This window comes from Cuculus canorus, chromosome 1, assembly GCF_017976375.1.
Source record: "Cuculus canorus isolate bCucCan1 chromosome 1, bCucCan1.pri, whole genome shotgun sequence".
Lineage (NCBI taxonomy): Eukaryota > Metazoa > Chordata > Aves > Cuculiformes > Cuculidae > Cuculus > Cuculus canorus.
In genome coordinates this window covers 39,052,065-39,071,529 of record NC_071401.1, presented here as the reverse complement: position 1 = coordinate 39,071,529, position 19,465 = coordinate 39,052,065, and the positions used below count along the sequence as shown (strand labels likewise).

The following is a 19,465-nucleotide window of genomic DNA, read 5'->3' as shown; positions in this document are numbered from 1 at the left end:
AATATCTCAGTACCATTATTCTGTTCTCTCTTCCATCCTTCCCCTGCTCAGTGTTAAGCCTTTTATAATAAAGTAAATGCAAAATATAAATATATTTCTTTTACCTCAAATTATTTTATAGTATGGTATTTATTCTTTGGATAGCATTTGTCATATGGTCATCTTAAGTTCATTTACAAATATCATGTTAGATTTCATAAGCATCATACATAGCTGATAAAAGGCAGTGATTTTTCACACTTATCAGTATGATGTTTCACATCACTGGCAACTGACACTGGCCTCCACCAGGAGGTTCTCAGTAACTGGAAGATAGACCGCAGGTACCTGATTCTGAGCCTTTCTATTGATTATTGTGGCTTACATTTAATTCTGCAAGAAATCTGTCAGATAGTCAGTATTCTAACTCCATGTCCCGTACTTTAACCACATGACCACCCTCCATCCCCTGGGTAAGAAAAACTACTTATGTCCTCTTACATGTTAGCTCCTCTGTCATTTCAGTTTAGCTTAGAAACTCAGTATCATGAATTCTTTAAGAAGCTACTTGTCTGACCTGGCCCCTGATTTTAATTGTTAAGATTCAGGCTAACATTCCAGATGGTCCCCCTCTACAAGGGCTGCACAAACTGGACCTGGCTGGTGTTTTGCCATTTCTAAGGAAAGTGCCAGCTGTTAGTAATTTTCCTTGTTACTGAATATCATTTGAGAGGACACTAGTGGGCAAAGTCCTGGAGGATATTTGGCATTACTGCTTTGGTGAATATCTGTCACCAGTGCTATGGAGTAAGCAGTTTCCTCTATGCCTGATACTCATCTTATGGAAAAAAAAAATAAAAAAAAAATCAAGAAATTAGAGCACATCTGTCTGTCTTTTCGTTCCATCTGTGAAACCAAGGCATGTATCACATCAAATTTTCTTGGTGTGGGAAACATTTGGCTTCCTCATTACGGAGTTAACTATGTGCAGTTGATGTTGGATTATTTTTGTTACTTTTACTGTTGTTATTGGGATTTCTAATCAAAATACATTATCCAAAGGGTGCCTAGTTTTAATTCTAGAGAGTCTGAACTCTGCATTTTCCCAAGAAAGAATGATAAGTAACCTTGACTTTGCAGAGGAAAGCTCATACTCTCTGATCTTTTCCAAAGTGCACATAAGGCATTTCTCCAATCTGTTATATGCACATGTTTTAGGCTCTTGTTTACATTAGATGCAGAATTAATTATTTAATAATTTTGAGTATATGTCTTTTAATAAAACTAGTTACAGTAAGTATTATGTATGACTATTTCCATGGAAAAGGATAATTTTCGTGATAAGCACTGATCCAAATGAAGACTTACCTGCTTGTTTTCGCCAGCTCCAGGAAAACTTCCAGAGAAATGACTGATACAAATAAGACTGCTTTAACTAGCCTACCTGCTGTTTTCTTTCAGTACATTTTTACAGCTGTTGTCACTCTGCCTCGGTGCGATGGTTGTGCTGATTTAAGGAGCAAGGGGAACACATCTGTGCCGAGTAGGATTTCAATGGTTTTTCCATAACCTGCATATTATGCGAGGATTGGTTTGGCCAAATGTGAGCATGCTTTAAACTTTAGTAGTTTGGCCAGTCTGTTTTTGCATAATGGAGGTACTAATGGAATAATTACCTGTCACTGAAATCAACAATCCTTATTGTAGTGCAAGACCTCCATTACCTTCTGAAGAATAACTGCAGGATTTGGCCTTTAATGACATATGCCTATTATTGCATACTGAAATGTTGATCTCACTTTGACTGCTACATAATTTTTTACTATGATTTTTTGGCGATTATGTAATTCAGAAGTTGAGGATGTGCTTCAGATATAGCTCATTAATTACACATAAGAATTTGATCTCCATTTAGAAACTGGAGAGATAAGCTATTAAAATAATATATATTTAATTGATTCTAAGAAGTTAAAGCACAGGAATCTGCACAAAACACTGACACACAAAACACTTAATGTCAAACCTAAGTGATTATTTAATACACTTAAAGCTTGTTTAAGAAGCCATAATCAGATTTAAATTTTTATATCCAAAGAACTCTTACTAGCACACGCTGGAAAAGAAAATCCAACACTATAAGGCAAAAAAGTAGATTATATATGATGACTGTCTTCAGTGCAGAAGATAATATCTGTGTGTAATGTAATTTATATTAGAAAGGTTGGTAAAGTCAGAAGCTTTCAGAACAATGACTGTTACAAGACAAGAAGTCATTTAGTCCTAGGAAATGCTGATAAACTTGAATCCAACTGATATGTGCAGGAACCTTTCCAGTGACATTACCAGGTTCTAGATTAGGCCCATGTTTATTCCTTCTACAAATAAAATTCAAAATTGTTGGAACAAGCATTAAAATCTCAATTTCAGAGAATTTTCTCAGCATTTTGCCTGCTGTTTTCACTGTTTTCTTGTATTACTGGTCACTCTAATGTAATAATGACATCATCTTCCTCTGCTTTTTCTCTCTAAGGAAAAAAAACCAAAAAACTTTTCACTTTCAATTTTTTGCTGAAGTAGGTGTGGTTTTCTGCCATTTTTTGACTACTTATCACCCTACTTACAGATCCTGTGGAAATATCTCAGTCTTCCATGTCTAAAATGTGTTAACAATAGAAATCAAACCAGAGGGGTAGGATGCAGTATTTATGTGCCTTGTCAACCTGCGAAGACTGAGTTAAGGTGGCTTCCACAGGCATGACAGGTGCTGAGCTCTGTGACATATTATACAGTTTGATAACACTTTAAACCTCCAAGTACCAACATGCATTTTCTTCCATCTACTATATTAGTATGTATCAGAAAGGATCCTGATCTACTGCTACGGGAGAAATTCACAATAAAACAATAATGCAACTCAGTTCAATTTCCCCATGAATAGCTATAATTTATTTGATAATTGTCCTAATGCTGAATCCAGAGTCAGCAATGTGTCTTGTCCATACTGTAGCTAGCTAGTAATGTAATGTAGAACATATCACGACATCACAGCAATTTTCATAAACCACTGGCTTAGGTTTAGATACAACTCCTTTGGACTTCTTTTTTTTTTAATATTCTTTGGAAAACAAAGACACAGGGAATGTGCCTATAAGTTTAAAATATTTTTGTGAAGTGCAACATTATTCCTTTGTACCTCAGTGTTTCTCATGCTTTGATTTAAATTAACATTGTTGTGTAAAATAAAATGTGAAATGGAAGGTTTGCGTCTGTCAGTTTGCCTAATGAAAAGCTAGTATTTGAAAAATACATATAAATTACCCTTGAAATGTTAATAAATATTGGGCTCAAAAGTCAGCAGACTTTGCCTATCTGTATTAATAGACATGGTCATGTTATCTAGGTGAAAAGGGCACAGATGTGTCCATCGGTTCTAAATATAGTGATCAAAGGTGATGGTATTCAGCAAATGCTGTAAAATGAGAAACTTGCTGGTATGTAAATTTGTAAAAAACCAAAAACCATACAGCAATCACTAAATTGTTGGTGTTCAAAATAACTCCCCAATGTTCTGCTTTCTCCAGTTTTGTAAGCAGATAATTCTATAATTTTGGAGAGGTCACAGGCAAAGGATGTGTGAAGGTCTGTAGTTTTAAATATGTGACTTGGTGAATCTATTTGTGACAGACGCTAAGCAGAAGCAAACACTTATTAGCATCAGTTGACGCATCTTCAAAGATGTCTGCAAAGATATTCTTTTAGGCCACCAAAAGAAAGTAAGAAATTCACCAGCGTGTGTTCACTTTTCTAATATTAAACTCAGCTGTCATGAATTAGGTTAGATCATTAACAGCAGAACATGAACTATGACTATCAAACTTATCTTTCCACTTACTCCTTGGGGACCCATGACATTGGTAGTACTTTCTAAAACTCTCAGAATGATAGCCAGAGTTCTTGTTTTCTCTGTAACTTCTGATGTGTCAAGAGTGTGTCATATGTAATTTGTGATTCTTGTCAGTTATCATTTGACTTTTTCTTTAGGCCAGCAAAACCCACGTTTTTAACCAGTTACTCTCACAGTGAGATACCTGTGAGAGTACCTGCTTTTTTGATAGCACAGTAGTGCCACTGTCTTCTCTGTGTAGCTGATTTCCAGACAAAAAAGCATTTTTCTTTGGTTTTTTTCCCCCCATATTGTTTGTTAATAAGTGAGATTTTAGCCACCTTAATTGCTAATCTTAGTTTTGTATTTTATTTGGGACTATAATTTCATGTAGCAGAGATTTGTCCCAGTAGTCAATATGGCTCAGGAATGAAAGGCCCATTATCAAGACAGAAAAGCTTGTTAAGCCACTGAAAAATCCTGCAATTCTCTGTGGATTCAATTTTTCAGGCTTTGACATCATAAATTCACAGAATCATAGGATGGTTTGGATTAGAAGGGACCATGAAAGTCATCTACTCCAACCCCACTGCAGTACGCAGGGACTTCAACTGGATCAGGTTGCTCGAAGTCCCCAAGATGTTACTAGACAGATGTACATGTGTTGTATGTGGTGGAAGAAGAATTTGTAGCCAGTACCTGTAATATGTATTTTTGTCTGAAGAACATTAAGTGAAAATATTTTTTTTTTTTAAAAATTTTCTGTAGCACATATTTGTGTATGCAAAATGAAAACTTCAAAGCTTTGGGAGTTCAAATAAAAAATAAAAAAAAAGTGTAGAAACCTGCTCTTAGGGAAACATCCTATCCTAAGTAACAAAACATAGGGGTTTTTTTATGGTGCAAATACACTATTCTCTAGTTCCTTTTCTAGTAGAGATGCAGATATGTTTTAACAGAGGTGTTTTAATTAAATTACAGTATGTACAATTGGTTGGGATAACATTAGTTTCAAAATTAAAATATTATAGAAATTACATCTTCCTAAGGATGCACCAGCTTAACCGCATTATCCTTGACAATCATTTCCACTTTCGACTTTTCCAATGTGGATTCATTTATCTACTGTGACAGCTATAGTGTCCATTGTGTTAATAGATGTACAGCTGCTTTCTAGAATCATAGCATGTAAAAGGTCTTATCCTCAAAGGGCAATGCTGCTGCTGTTTCTCCTTTCCGTGCTTGTAGGAGAAGACATGACTGATGATTCAGAATTAATTGTAACCCAGTGAGCTGTCAGTGACAGATACCCATTACACCTGTGAGTACTACTTCAGGAGACAGTGTTCTAATGTACTATTCTCCCTACAGCATCCCTAAATTGAGAGCCTCCTTCCTTGCCCTCTTCCCACCCCCAGTATATCCTTAGAATCTTTATGAGAGTTCACTTTTCTTGACTTCATATATTAATCCTTCCTTTACTGAGGAGAAATATGATCTTAACTGCATTTCCTAAAGCTCACATAAATAAGAGTGAAGACTGACATGATACCACTATGATGTCGTTGGACATTTTAAAGTGTGGATGTTTAAAGGGATTCAGATTCTCTATTTTTCTCTTTCTTTTTTCTTTTAAAATAGTGTTAATCTGATTACCTTTAAAGTCTTATGATACAAAATTTCTCAGTGAAAAGTTAGTCATTTTCTTCTAAATCTGTGGATTTTGAAGAATATTTTTCTTCTTATATACGCAGTTAAAAATGAAGTACTCAAATCCTGAGGTTAGTTATAATATAGAGTGAGATCTGTGTTGCCCCAGACAAAAGACTGCTACCTTTAAACAAGAGCTATGGCCTGCTTGATTTTGATTTCTAAGGTTATGTGTCTTACCAAATAATACTAATGGAAAAGAACGTTAAAGGATTTTTGGCACATCTTTCTTTTTCCTGGAGATCACTGGAAACTTTCTTGCTTCATGGTATTGCATAGCTCTGCGTATCTGCTCTAGTGATTGACTGTGATGAAAGCATAAATGCATAAAACTTCTATAACAGAGTAAGAATCATCTTCAACAATAAGATGCAGTATCAAGAATAATTGTTGACCTAACACATGTACCAGTTTAATCAATACAATTAATAAACCTTCATTGATGGAACATTTCTTTAACTCACTAACTTAACTAACATAGTTTATGTTAACATTATAAATATACTTGCAAATATAGCTGTTGATATTTTCATTATTTTATTTCATTCATATAAGACAATAATATGGTACTTTTTGAAAGCAGCCTGCAGATAATATATGTTCCTCGTAAGGAAAATGTTCACAATTGCTTTTTCTCACATGAATGTCATTTTAGTTAAAAGAAATCTCCTGAAACATTGTTACTCTGTTCACAGTACCAAAGTCAGATGAGTTTCACAGAATGTAAATCTGGGCAAATTTATTATTATAATTAAGCTTGTAAAATTTCAGCAACAGCTGTTTCAACTTTTTAGTAGCTCATATACATTATTGATCAACACATGCTTTTACTAATGTAAAACTTCTGAGAGTGTAGAGAAGTTATGCTGCTTATCATTATAATTGGTACAGTGTTTCTGCAATGCTTCTTCAATTGAGTGCACTTTTAATGTGCATTATCTGTCTTGCTAGAAGGAGCTCATCATGAAAATCAAACTAAATAAGTAAATTGAAGATCACTGAAGTCTTTAAATTACTAAAGATCACATGAAATGTAATTTTATTACAACTAAATTCTTTATATGTGATTTTCCTTGCATGCTGTAGTAAAAATAAGCTCTTCTTATAAAATGTGCAGAGCAACATATAAAGCAGTTCACAGTTAGTGCAGTATCTTTTTTTGTCAGTGAAATGCATTTTGTCAGATTCTTTTACCCTAAGTACCTTATGGTAACTAAAACATGGAGTGATGAATATCTAAAGTTGGGTGTGTAAATAGTCATGAACGTAATGTGAGATCTACCTTTTCTTACTGACAGGATAAATTGAGGCATTTAAATTTGAAAATTCTGAATTTCATGTCCCTCTGATGTTAAGGACTATCACAACAGACTTGTCAAAATGTTTAATCTATGTTAAGTCTTCTAATAAATGTCCTAAGTTTACCTAGTCATCTATAGTCAGTGGTTTGAGTACAGAAACATCAAAAAAAGGCATTTTACTGTTATTTCACAATTGTATATCTTTTAGGATGGCATTAGTATTTGCCAGAGCTGTCTCTCTTTCTCTACTAACTACAAATCTGTTTAGAAAGCTATCCTAGATACAGCACTAATTTTTAAGAGGTATCTACAAAATTATTACATTTTTAATGAATATTTTCATAGGTTATTTTCCACACAGTTTCTGATAAGAAGCAAGTGATAAATATAGCAAACTGATTTACTATGATCTAGCCATTTGCATGAATAATATTTCTGAATGTTAGCTTAGCTGTCTGCTAGGTAGCACACCTGGCTATTTTCTTTTATGCTTTATTGTGTGCAGCAATTTCCACCTCTTCCCCTCACTTGCCTTTCCATGCATCTGAGATATTAATTTGCATAATTGTAGGTTTAAAACTGATTTCTTGAGTCTCAGACAATTAGTTCAGGAGGAAGGGGGCTAAGACTGAAAATGCTGAAAATATTTTAGTATTTTACCAGTCTCCCAAGTTGAACAAGGTAATACTCTGATTTAGACCAGATTAAATTGTAACACTCATCTTTCCTGTTTCGTCAAGTTTACCGTGTAGTTAAGATGCTCATAGATAGGTAACAATGCCTATGAGGAAAAGGAGTATTTGCCTTCTAAGTAGATATTAGGAAGGGAAAACTTGAAATTAAATATATGGTAGTCCTGTGTTTACTGTCTTTAGTTGAAGGTTTCTCACTCTTTGTTATGTCCAATTTAAACACGAGCTCGCGCGCGCACACACACAGACACAAATGATAAAACAAAACCTAGGAAATATTTGTGGCACAAAGACTATAGCTTCATGAAGGAACATTACTATATAAACAAAGGAAGAAAGCAATAGTACCACAAAGCATGACTGAATCCAAAGGATCTGACTGCAGGTCTTTCTTCATTCACTGTCTCTGTAAAACTAAAACAATCCCCAACTGGAGAGGCTGTTTGCCATGTTTAAATGTGCTTGAGACCACCGAGCAGTCGTTTCCTCCCCAGTCAGTAAGCAGACAATAACTGATAATATTTTCACTCTGAAGAATAAGGCCAGTCACCTGAAGCCTAAGTAGCAAGAAAGAGTATACTTACGCTTGCTTTTAATATATTGTAGTGTAATATATTATGAAATTTCAGCACTGAAAAATTGAGCAAAAGAAATAAAATCATTGTCTGCTCTAACAACAATTAATATTCTGAAATCAATAACAACATTGTTACCTTAGGGGTTAAAAACTAGTAAATACCTACCCACTCCAGCTATTTATATGGGTAGCATGAAGACGTAATGAGAAAATATGAAGATTTGAAGACGTAATGAGAAAATGCAGTATAAGTTAGTTTGGGATAGTTTTTTTCATTCTTAATTTAGCCTGAGAGGTTGACAAAAACCTTATCTATCGCCGTTATTTTTGTTCTGTTGGTAAGATATCAAGATGGGCATGAAGAATGGGTTATCCTGTGATGCAATTAGGATCCTTAAGTAAAGACTGCCATGGGGATTGCACAGGCAAGTTTAGTTTTGTTTGGATGTAGCCGGGAAAAAAAATGACTACATTTCTCACAGTAAATTTCAGGGATCTTCTGCACAGTATTTATATAAGCTAAGGTTATCTAGGGGAAGCAAAGAACACTCTTACTAAGAAAGTAGACTGTTTTAAACTCGGATTTGTATTCTTTTGTAAGCTTGAGTGAAATGCAGAGGAAGAAGGAGTGCGCAATTGATCACTGAGCTGAATTATACGAACCCTGTTTGAGGTGCTTTGTGGCCTTTCTGGGAGGTACGCTACAACAACACACTTTCTAAGGAGGTCACAGTGCAGAAGTATTTTCATTCACGCTTCCCATTTTGAAAGGAGAAGGTACATTGTGGCTTTTAGGGGGCTTTTATTAAGTCAAACAGAACTGAAAAAAACTACAATAAATCATTGGTTATTTATTGAACAAACTAATACAGCAACCATATGTTAATTCAAAGAACTTGCCAATTCTTTCTGAAGTGAAATCAAGTATATTTTTTGAAGTGTCCTGTTGTATTTTAGTTTAAAAAGAATCTCCTTATTCCAGATCACATTCCTATCATATTAGAAGATGCACTGTTTGCCCTTCCAGCATAGGGCAAACAGAAACATGTAGTTTATCCTATGAGGAAACAAGGGTTTAAACTATAGTTTGCTAAAACTATGTTTTAAAGCTTGGTGGTGCCCAGAATATCTTTTCTCTCCCCCTCTTAAATAGTTATTAGTCTGTTTTTTGTGACTTGAATTCTTCTGTTTACACGTTTGGTCTAATTAAAAAAAACCCTCACAAACCTATGTTTTAGTAAATGAACCAGGAGTTTTCATCCTAAGAGGACCAATCTTTATCAAACAGACATCTTCCACAAAGGACCTCCAATGAAGCATAGTTTTTTCCTGTGTCCTTATGACTTTTTCTTAAAATTATGCACAAACAATATCTTCCTCATCACCATAATTTCATAGACTTTTTAGACTATTTCTCTACGGTTTACACTTGACTCTACTTCAGTATGTTTCTTTGCCTACTTCTTTCTTCATGAGCAGGATTTAAGTTTCAGTAAAGTATGTCATGGATAAATTCTTCTGTTTATTTTCCGTAAAGGTAAATTGTTTTTTCAAGTTTCTCTTTTAAGACCCCATGTCAACAATCTTTCCATAAGGTATATATTCCCAGAATGTTTTCATTGTCTGCTTTTCCTTCATACTATTTCTTTGTCATCTTAACACAAAGTGCACAATTTTTCTTGATACAAAATCTCTATATCTGAAGTAAAAGATATCAGCAACAACTGTAGATGTGTCATGCTTGAATATATATTCTGATATGCAAACATATGGCGCATTCTTTAAAGCATAATTTGGCTTGCTGTGAATTGGATATTTTGGTGACTTCTGCCTGTCTTGCAAATCATGGAGAGAAATCAAAGCCTTAAACTTACAACTATACCAAGTGGAGAAGAGGGCATTTTGTTTAAAGTACCTGATTTGTAAACTCAAAAGCAAGCTCTGTTGCTTAAAATTCAGCAGGTTCTATTCGCAACAACCCAGTGTAGAAATCTTTTTTTAATTATAGCTTGTTTTATAACAATGGATAGGATCTGCAGCCAAATCTGTCTCTGTGAGACATTCAGCAATGGAACAATAGTATAATTATTTCTTGGATCCCTAATTAGCAAAAACAATACAATAGTTGTACAAAGCTTGAAAGTCTGGTTTTCAGAATAAAACAATCTCACCATGCAAAAGCTTCTCTTAATGCTGATTTCTGTAACTTGCTATTTGTTTCAAGTACATAATTAGAAGCAAAATGCATTTTACAACTACTGTACAATGGAAAGCACTGAACAATTTTGAAAACTAGTGTTTACCCTTCCTATATTAAAGTTCTGTTTCCAAAACAGCTTGTAACTGATCGTCCATAGGACGTTTCATACACTTGCTGTTACATGGTATGATCTTTATTTCAGAGTTCTAGCACTTGGGTCAATAAAATAACTTACACTATATACAGCCCACTTTTTGTCTGTATGAGGGTTGCTGGGAAGCCAAGGCAGCATCAAAAGGTTTAGTCTCACAAGCAGTGACCAAACCTCACTGGAATTGGCCCACATATTCTAGAAATCCATGCTGAGGTACAGTTCCTACCAGTTCTTTTGCTCTAATAAGTTGTCAGGATTGTATCCTCAATGCTGCATGCCACTTCCCAAAGCAATCGGTTTGTATGGAATGAAATTACAAATTCTGGTATCAGCATACATTTCATACAGTGAGGATTGTGAGAAATAAAGTACTTCAGTACAACTTTATGTTTTCATCACCGGAAAATTATAAAACTGCTCGAGATATCTCTAGATTTTATTTTCAATTAGAATTCACAGAATAACAGAACTACAAAATGGTTGAGAATGGATGAGATGTCTGGAGACTATCTAGTCTACCCCCCTGATCAAGCAGAGACATTTAGAGCCTAATGTCCAGGACTGTGTCCAGACAGCTTTTGAATATATCCAGGGAGGGAGACTCCACAACATCTTGGGACCACTTGTGCCAGTGTTTAGTCACCCCAGTAAAAAAAGTGTTTCCTGATGTTCAGAACCTCTTTTTTTTTTTTTTTTCAGTTTGTGCACATTATTTCGCGTCCTGTCAGTGAGCACTTTTGAATATCGACAACAGAATTTAGAAAAATAAGACAAAAGAACATGGGGAGGGGAAAATGATAGGCTATGATTAAAATATATTTTAAAAAGGCATTCAGTATCTCCAAATAAAATGTTGTATTGAAGAAAAATGTAATATGCTATTAAGCACAGGTTCTGTTTTTCTGTGCTTGATCAATAAGATTAGTAATATCCCCACACTCCAGTGTATGTTCCTTCTCTCCACCCAAAAAATCTTTTTGAAATTTTCATTGCCAATTTTAAGTGGCACAGCTCTTACTTAAATCCAGTAATTCCATGAATTACAGTTGGTAGAGAATACTAGATATGTCTTTGTTTCTATTGTAGCAGGAGAGAAGCAGCTAAGCTGGTTTCATGTATTGATTTGGTGTAATTGTGATTGTTACTATGATCAAAAAAAGTATTGGCAAGCTGACCACCTGGTCTGAAAACACGCGCGCACACACACACACACACAAATGTGTTCCTATTACAGCTGAACTGTCCTTTTATCAGCATCAGAGTTGGCTATCCTTTATTGACATCTAAGATAAAGAATTAATTTTTCTCTGTATCTCTTGTGGGTGTGAAGTGATGCTTCACCTGGATGAACTTTATAGAATCTGCTGCAATAGGTGATAAAAGGAAGAATGATTCCATGCAGCTGATACAATTGTTCTTCTGATTTTCAAACTCCGCCAAGGTTCAAAAACCTATTGAGTCACTGTTCTGAATTATATATTAAAATTACTTTGATGCTGGTGAAAATTATTTTTTTTAATTGAATTTTCCTTTCAGGTTTCAGTTTCACTTAACAATGATGTGATATTTCCTAATTGAAAATAGGCTGGATGTTTTTCAAGACCAGAAGAAAATTCATACTCCCCTCCCCATTGCGATTCAATATATCACAGATTTTAGATTTTAATTTTGGCCAAGTGTTGTGCACCTGAACCATAACCTTACCTCATGCTGTATATAATCCTGCATATGTTGTCATATAATTGCAATTGTAATTACTTGTTATCATTAGTCCCAGTGTTGTACCAACTCTAAACCTCATTACTCAGAATAACATGATTCTGTCTTTACGTAAAAGGAATTCAAAGCTGCATTTTCTTACACAAGGGAGTACATAAATACAAACATTGACTAAACATGTTGCCTGATTTTTCTTCTGAAAGAGAAATCCCTGATGCTATTGTAGAAAGAAGAAGTTCAGTGTGTGAGTGAGGCGCTCAGCACTGACAGCTGGAGTGGGAGCACAAGACACAGCCTGTGTGCTGGGTGCCGTCTGCTGGGAACAAGTGTCTGTGCCTTCCCCGAGGGGATGTGCATGGAGTGCATGGAGACTCCAAGCTGGACCAGCCAGTGAGTCCCATAGGGTGGGTAAGGGAGGGCAGGACGCAGGCAGGGGTGCCAGACAGGCAGAGGGACTGTGTTGGTAGTGGGAAGATCCATGACTATGCATGCGCTTGTGACCCTAGGGAGCGCAGTGTGTGGGCTACACTAGTGACCTTCTCCCTCTCCCAGCCCAAGAGGAGGAGGGGACGTGGCAGCCTGTGTCTGCTGTGAGACCTGAATGTGGGCACTGCCTTGTTTGTGTGGCCAAGCATGCCAGTGCCCTCTGTGCGTGTATCCGTGTGCGTGTCTGGGATAAACGCTTGGTCTCGGTACTGCAGCGGCTCCACTAGTGCAAAAGGGAAAGTGGCAGCCAAGTGTCTCAGGCTGGGCAGAGACCCCCTGTCCCTGGGCTGGGCTCCAGTGGCTTAGCAGCTGGGGCTTGGGCCAGGCAGCTGGAGGAGGTGGCCACACGTCACATCACTGAACACCCTTATAATCTCCCAGTAGGCTGACAGTCTTCCCCTGCAATTAATACGATATGCCTAAGCTTAAGCATTTGCTTTGTAGGAGGCTTTTTCGCCTCATTGTTTTGATGACACAGCTTAGTCTAAAGTTTCTTGATGTAGTGCCTGCTGTCTATTCATCATCTTTGGAACTGGAACGCTATTTATGTGAACTTTAGTTTTTTTTACAATTCTTTATGATTTGTGGTGTCCTCAGTAAGTCAAGCCGACTTTTTTTTTTTTTTAATATAATTTAAAATATGGACTGAAAACTTTATAGTTCTATCACCTACGAAGCTGCTGGTACTGGTGATAGGTCTGAGCCACTTTACTGGCTGACTGGTCATCTGTCAGTACAGGGTCAGAACAGATTTTAGCTAGTATGAGGACCTTTTGTTACCAAAGATCAGTATTTATTACATAACTCATGAAACTAGACATTTTCATAATTGTGCATTTTTCTGTTTACTTGGGTGGATAATAAATTACAGGAGTTTAACTGTTGTGCAGAATCTTAAATTAAAATTTTCATCTCTTCCCTTACTTTACTTTCTCAGTCATTCATATTTTCTCATAGATTCTTTTAGTTTAAAAAAAAGAAAAGATTAATCTTTTTTTTTTGTGCCTCTTACTGATGTTACTAGTGACATAAATTCTTACTTTGGAAAAACAGATCTCTAAATTTGGGTTAATGAAAATAAATGCAGGAAGAGAAGATTTTAAGCTGTGTAGTTAGCTATATTTGTATTTTGTTCTTTTTGAAGGGAAAGCGCCTGCTAGCCATTAAAAAATATTAAAAATAATAATCAGAGTGGCAATTTCAGATTTTTTTTTTAAAAAGTAAGAAAATGTAACAACATATGCAGCAAAAGTTTGCTTAGTGATAGTATATAGAGTTAGGTCCTCTGTTGATGTAAACTAATTCAACCCAATGACTCAGAGGATGTATTTGCTTTTTGCTATATCTGATTTCTAATCCTAAAGCTAGAAAAGGAACTTAAAAGCAAAATGCTAATTATAAAATCACAGCCAAGAGCAAATAGTATTACATTTATTTCTATACTGAATTACACAGTAATCTGAAATTGACTTAATCAACTATGTCCACCCAAGGGAGATGAATGAAAAGAAACCTGGTAGATGATATTGATCATCATGTAAATGGTAGCAATTACCATTAACAAATACATTTTAATAAGCAAACATACAGTTATTGCTATTATCTTGAGGTTTTCCTCATTTAGAGGGAAAAAATCGGAAAAAAAGGGTCAGGACCAGAAAAAAAGTAGAGTCAGGGCATGATCTTTTCCCATTAGCTTCAGGAAAAACTACGTGGATTTGGAACCTGATTTTAACTACTTAAAAACTGGTAACAAGTGGAAGATACTTGTAGTATCTTCCTGATCTTCCTTTCGCTACTGACTTTATAGAAATCTTGGATGATTAGCTTAGATACATCCCATAACTTTCAGATGGCTAATATTAATAAGAAAGTAACTATTAACCTAAATGTTATTAAGCTTACAGCAAACTTTGTGAATCTCTTCTTTATTCTAAACCAGTCTAGCTAGCCAGATCACTCAGCCTGCTGCTGCAACTTATTTTTTGTGGGAAGATGTGCTTAACTTAATTTGAACACTCTCTTGAGATGCTCTTGAACTAGTTGTTTCTGATGCTTCAACAATGCAGTGTTTTGATCCATGAGGATCTGCAATATTCTTTCATGAATCTCATAGCCACAGTTTCTAAACAATTCACAGCAGTGCTATCGGCTCTGGAGCTCATGGGGACTCACTGTATCATTCTGTGGCCACAATTCACAAAATTGGGTTATTTCTTCAGATGAGAGAAGTTCAAAATCAATAATGGTTAACTAAACCAAGTGTACACTGCAGGTTTCTTTTTTTCTTTTGAGATGACTGTGGGGTACTTTTTAAGATGTTCAGGAAAATTTGTAATTTTGGCTTTCATTCACTGTGCTGTTTTGAAGAAAGTATGTTTATTTTTATTTCTCTTGCCAGAGTGATAACTCTATTCCATCATTGTATTTGTGATTCTGTGTTAGCCACTGTTATTTCAGAGACATATTACAAGTCCTAAATATCCATATTAGTTAGATAAGTGATATCAGTAAAATTTCCATATAGTTTATGTATTTATATAACCTTCTATTCCTGGAAGATGACAAACATTTTTATTGTTTAACCTGGTGCACTTTTTTTTTCCAGTATGGGCAGATAATACAAGATTTAACCTCAGAAATGTATACTTCTGTCATTTGCTTTTCATAACATAGTTTGCAACAGTTTATACTTCTCAGAGTGAGTTTTTATAGATTGTGTTTTTAAAATTATGAGAAATACACCTCATTATCTACTGATTCCTTTGTTATGAGAAACTTGCTTCACAGATGAGTATGCGCTGACCTTCAACATTTTGCTCTCCTACCTGCTGTCTTCCCTGGGTTGCTCTAAAAGCAAGCAAAAAGGAAAGAAAAAAAAAAAAAAAGACAAACAAGCAAACATGATAACAGTTGCCTCATAAGCATTGTCAGAAATCTATTTGTATGTCAAAAGTTTAAAAAAAAATACAGGAGAAAAGAAAAGAAGAGCACTAATCAGTGTGTCCTGTGCTCTTCTTTGTAGTCCCAGCGCCGTGTTACATTTCACCTCCCCGATGGCTCCCAGGAAAGCTGCAGTGATAGTGGTCTGGGAGACCACGAGCCGGTGGGTGGTGGAACCCTGATCTCACACCCTCTCCCTCTGGTTCAGCCGCAGGACGATTTCTACGACCAGGCTTCACCGGACAAGAGGACTGAAGCTGATGGCAACTCCGATCCCAACTCGGGTGAGTCACCATCAGTGCTCTGCTCATTTGAGTTGCTTTGGTAACCTAAATACATTCTTTTTCATCCTTCTGAGCTTTGCAATGGTAGAGAGGTTTTTAAGCTCATGTGTGAATATTCAGTCATAAAGCTAGGTAAGATATAATGTAATTTGCCTGAAGTACCCCATGCAATTTGACAAATTTTTGTAGAAACAAAAGTATATCCATGACAAAAACCAACTCCACATAAATAGCACAGTAACTGAGAATAGCCAGGAAGGAGGAAGTCCTACAATGTAGCAAGATTTTCTTGATGTTTGCGGTGCAATTTCTATTTAGTATTGGATTTGGTTTCAAGAAAGTCATTCTAAATGCACACTCGAAAAACAAGGATATCTGTTAGACTAACCTAGAAAACTGTAAATCAGTGAAGCACTGAAAAATCAAAAGAACCCAAATTTCTGTAACAAGCTCACCTATGATTCCACCTTCTAACAGCAAGAACCATAGGGTTTCTTTGTTAGGCTGGAATGGCATGATGTTCTGCTTTTTGGAACAATCGGATATGCATTTTTACAAACAAATTTAGGTATGTGCATTTTGTCTGGTTTGGGAATTTGTTCCTTTCCTCTTCTTTCCTTCTCTACAATAGATTTAAAGTATTGCAGTGTTTGTGACAGTCAGTACTGAAAAATGAAATGAGGCCTTAACCAGTACTGTGACTAGTATTTGGAACTGGAATGTGGAGGCTTTGACAACCTGAAAACTGAGAAGGGGGTAGTAATGCTGCCCTTACGTTTGTTGTTTTCTGTCTTGAATGTGGAGTCAAAGGTTAAAAGTCTTATCTGTACTCTTGGAAGGTAATTGAACTGCAGTTTTCTTGCATCCCAGGAGTATAGAAATAAGAATTGGTTTCTCTATCTCGCATTTCTCCCTTTTGTGTGGATTATTAAATTGTCACTAGCCCTGTATGGAACAGAAGAGTAGGTGGTCCTGGGATCTGATGTACAATATTGAGGCCCGTGTTGTCATTCGGGAAGAGGAGGATCTAAATTTTGGCATTTAAATCATGCTAGATGAGAAAATGAACTGTGAAATATTAGTTTTAGAATATTTTTTTCATAAGTTCTGTGGGAGGGCGTAGAAGGTGTTTTGGGTGAGACTCCATGAAGAAACAATTTGAGTCGTATTCTGTTTTCCTTTTCCCTTTTTTTTTTCTTTTTTTTTTCCTTTCCTTGATATGACACCTGCATTTTATTTTCTTTACCAAAACAGAAATGTTGTTGGAACTATGATCTTAAGCCCTAAATCTGCCAAAATACAAAGATACATAAAATAATAGCAAATACGAATGGATTGACTCTGAAGCAAGAATGTATGTCTGCTTAAGCAAGTGAGGAGCTTAAAGTGGAATTATCCTGTTAATTCTCTAACAACGTATGAGACATGTGAAAGATTTAACAAGAACAGAGAGGAGTTTTAAGGCAGCATAGTGTGTTGGCCCTGTCACATTGGCTTCACTGACTCTGAATTGCACATCTCTTCTAAATCTGGCATAAAAATCCTCCAGGAGAATTAGGAAAATATTTCCTTAGTAAACATTATACCAAGTTATTAATAATGTGGTTTTAGAAATGTTGTGTCAAACATGTTGTGCAAATGTAGTATGTTAATAATGATTATATATTCATCCCCAATACGGAGACTAATAGAATATCAGAGTGAGTAAGTGTTCTCTTAAAAGTTATATGAAAAGTTTTAAAGTGTCTGCGTTTACACCTGGTTTAGCCTTGAGGATGCTAAATTAATGGTAAATTTATTAAAACAAGCTGTACTGATTATTAGAGAAGTATTGAAGTATAGTAATTTTTCACTTTTTATCAGAATGAAATAGGACAAACTTTGAAATAGTGCATACTATATTGCATCAAATCTCACAAACTAAGAAGGGAATGATCTAGACATTACAGTGACTGAAATCATCCCAGGAAAACCCAAGGCACAAGGAGAGTGATGCTGCCATTAGGTAGATTTGTCTTTTATATCTCATTCAATATGAAGTTATTGTCTATGTATTGTGTCAGAAGTTATTTTTGCTTCTGAAGGCACAAGTTTTTTCATGAGACGTGAAATGGAGTTTAAAGCACTTTATGGTTATTTAAGATTTTGTGACAATTTTCAAAAGAGAAAAATGCTATCTGATGATTGGGCAAAATTACTTTGTGGATATTTACATATGTTCATGGTTAAAATAACTGATGTAGTATCATTTTAACATTGTATTCTTTGACACTTCTAAACTGAATTTCTAGTTCTATTGCAATGAAATGTTAAATAGTTGTATTTAACATTAGGAGTATCTTCCTTTTAGTGGTTGTTTAAGGGATTGCTGTTTGTCAAGTCACGTCTGGCATGCTGAGATAAAAGATTAAGGAAAAAGTCTTATTGGAGAGTAGTGGTATTACTGTATACACGTATTGCTGTCAGTTCTGGATGATAAATGTTCCAGAACAATATTTTATTTTTATTTTAAATGTTTCATCTGAAGAGAAAGAGAAGTGCTTATGGTAATATTGTCTAATGATCTCCGAGAATAAAATGTGTGCAAAAAATACTGATTTGTCCCACTGCGTTTTTATGAAAGTTCATTTTAAGTACAGGTTTCCTTCAGCTCATGGGAATATGATGTTAATCTTGATAGTAAAGTCCTTGCCTCATGGTGAGAGCAATTTTGGTTAATGGCTTTAACGCTGATAGAATTGTGTGTTTTATTATTGTACACTGTGATGTTGTGTGAATAAAAATGCGGCCATTCTTTCTCAATATTAGTACGTTGCTATTGTAATTCCATTTGAACAGTGACCAAGACCCAGGTCTCTAAAACCTGAAATAGGGGAAAAAAAGAGCTAAAAGTCTTGATAATTTATTACACAAAGGTATGAGAAGCCTTATTGCCATATTTTCTTGCAATAATTAGCTTCTACAGAGACACAAGAGTTACAATTACATGATTTAATGAAAGAAACATACACAGTGACAGTACATTCATCTAGCTAATCTTAAAACAGCAATCTCTCTCACTGGGGGAAACTGAAATGAAGAGAGACCAAACATTAACATTGTCAGCCACACATTGTCACAGTGGTTATGAGGGAAAGGCAACAAGAAAGAAATATGAAGTAAAAAGTAAAAATGATAAGAACTTTAATAGTGATGCATATAGTCCACATTCAGTTTGTATCACTCAAACCTATCTTCTTTATGCAGAATCTTCTTTTTTAACCCCTGAGGGTTTCATTTAACACCCTAAAATATATTTTCTGTTTCACTGTTGTTAATTGGTAACTGTTAACTGATTGTTGGAGGACTATGATGCTAAATGTTAGTTGTAACTTCTTTATATTTCACTTTTGTCTCATTTGCCCTGACACACTTTGTAAGAATTCTTCCTTTCGGTGACCAATAGTTTACCACATTTAAAAACAACATACCACCACAGAGTAGTGTACTACCAGTACTGTGGTTTGGTTATGCATTATTAAATAATAATAACAACAA

The 19,465-nt window shown here is 35.4% G+C and overlaps 1 protein-coding gene across 5 annotated transcripts in view; it reads left to right on the top strand.

Annotated features, from left to right (window-relative positions):
* PCDH9 (protocadherin 9) overlaps positions 1-19,465 on the top strand; it is a 685,822-nt gene that overhangs the window by 424,416 nt on the left and 241,941 nt on the right. For 2 of the 5 annotated variants that reach the window (XM_054072403.1, XM_054072398.1), the window contains one exon: positions 15,853-15,928. In XM_054072403.1, the coding sequence (XP_053928378.1) occupies positions 15,853-15,928 (76 nt within the window). Of the gene's footprint in view, positions 1-15,726; positions 15,929-17,182; positions 18,448-19,465 lie in introns of those variants that run through there. The other 3 variants (XM_009561447.2, XM_054072381.1, XM_054072413.1) reach the window with 2 other exon arrangements.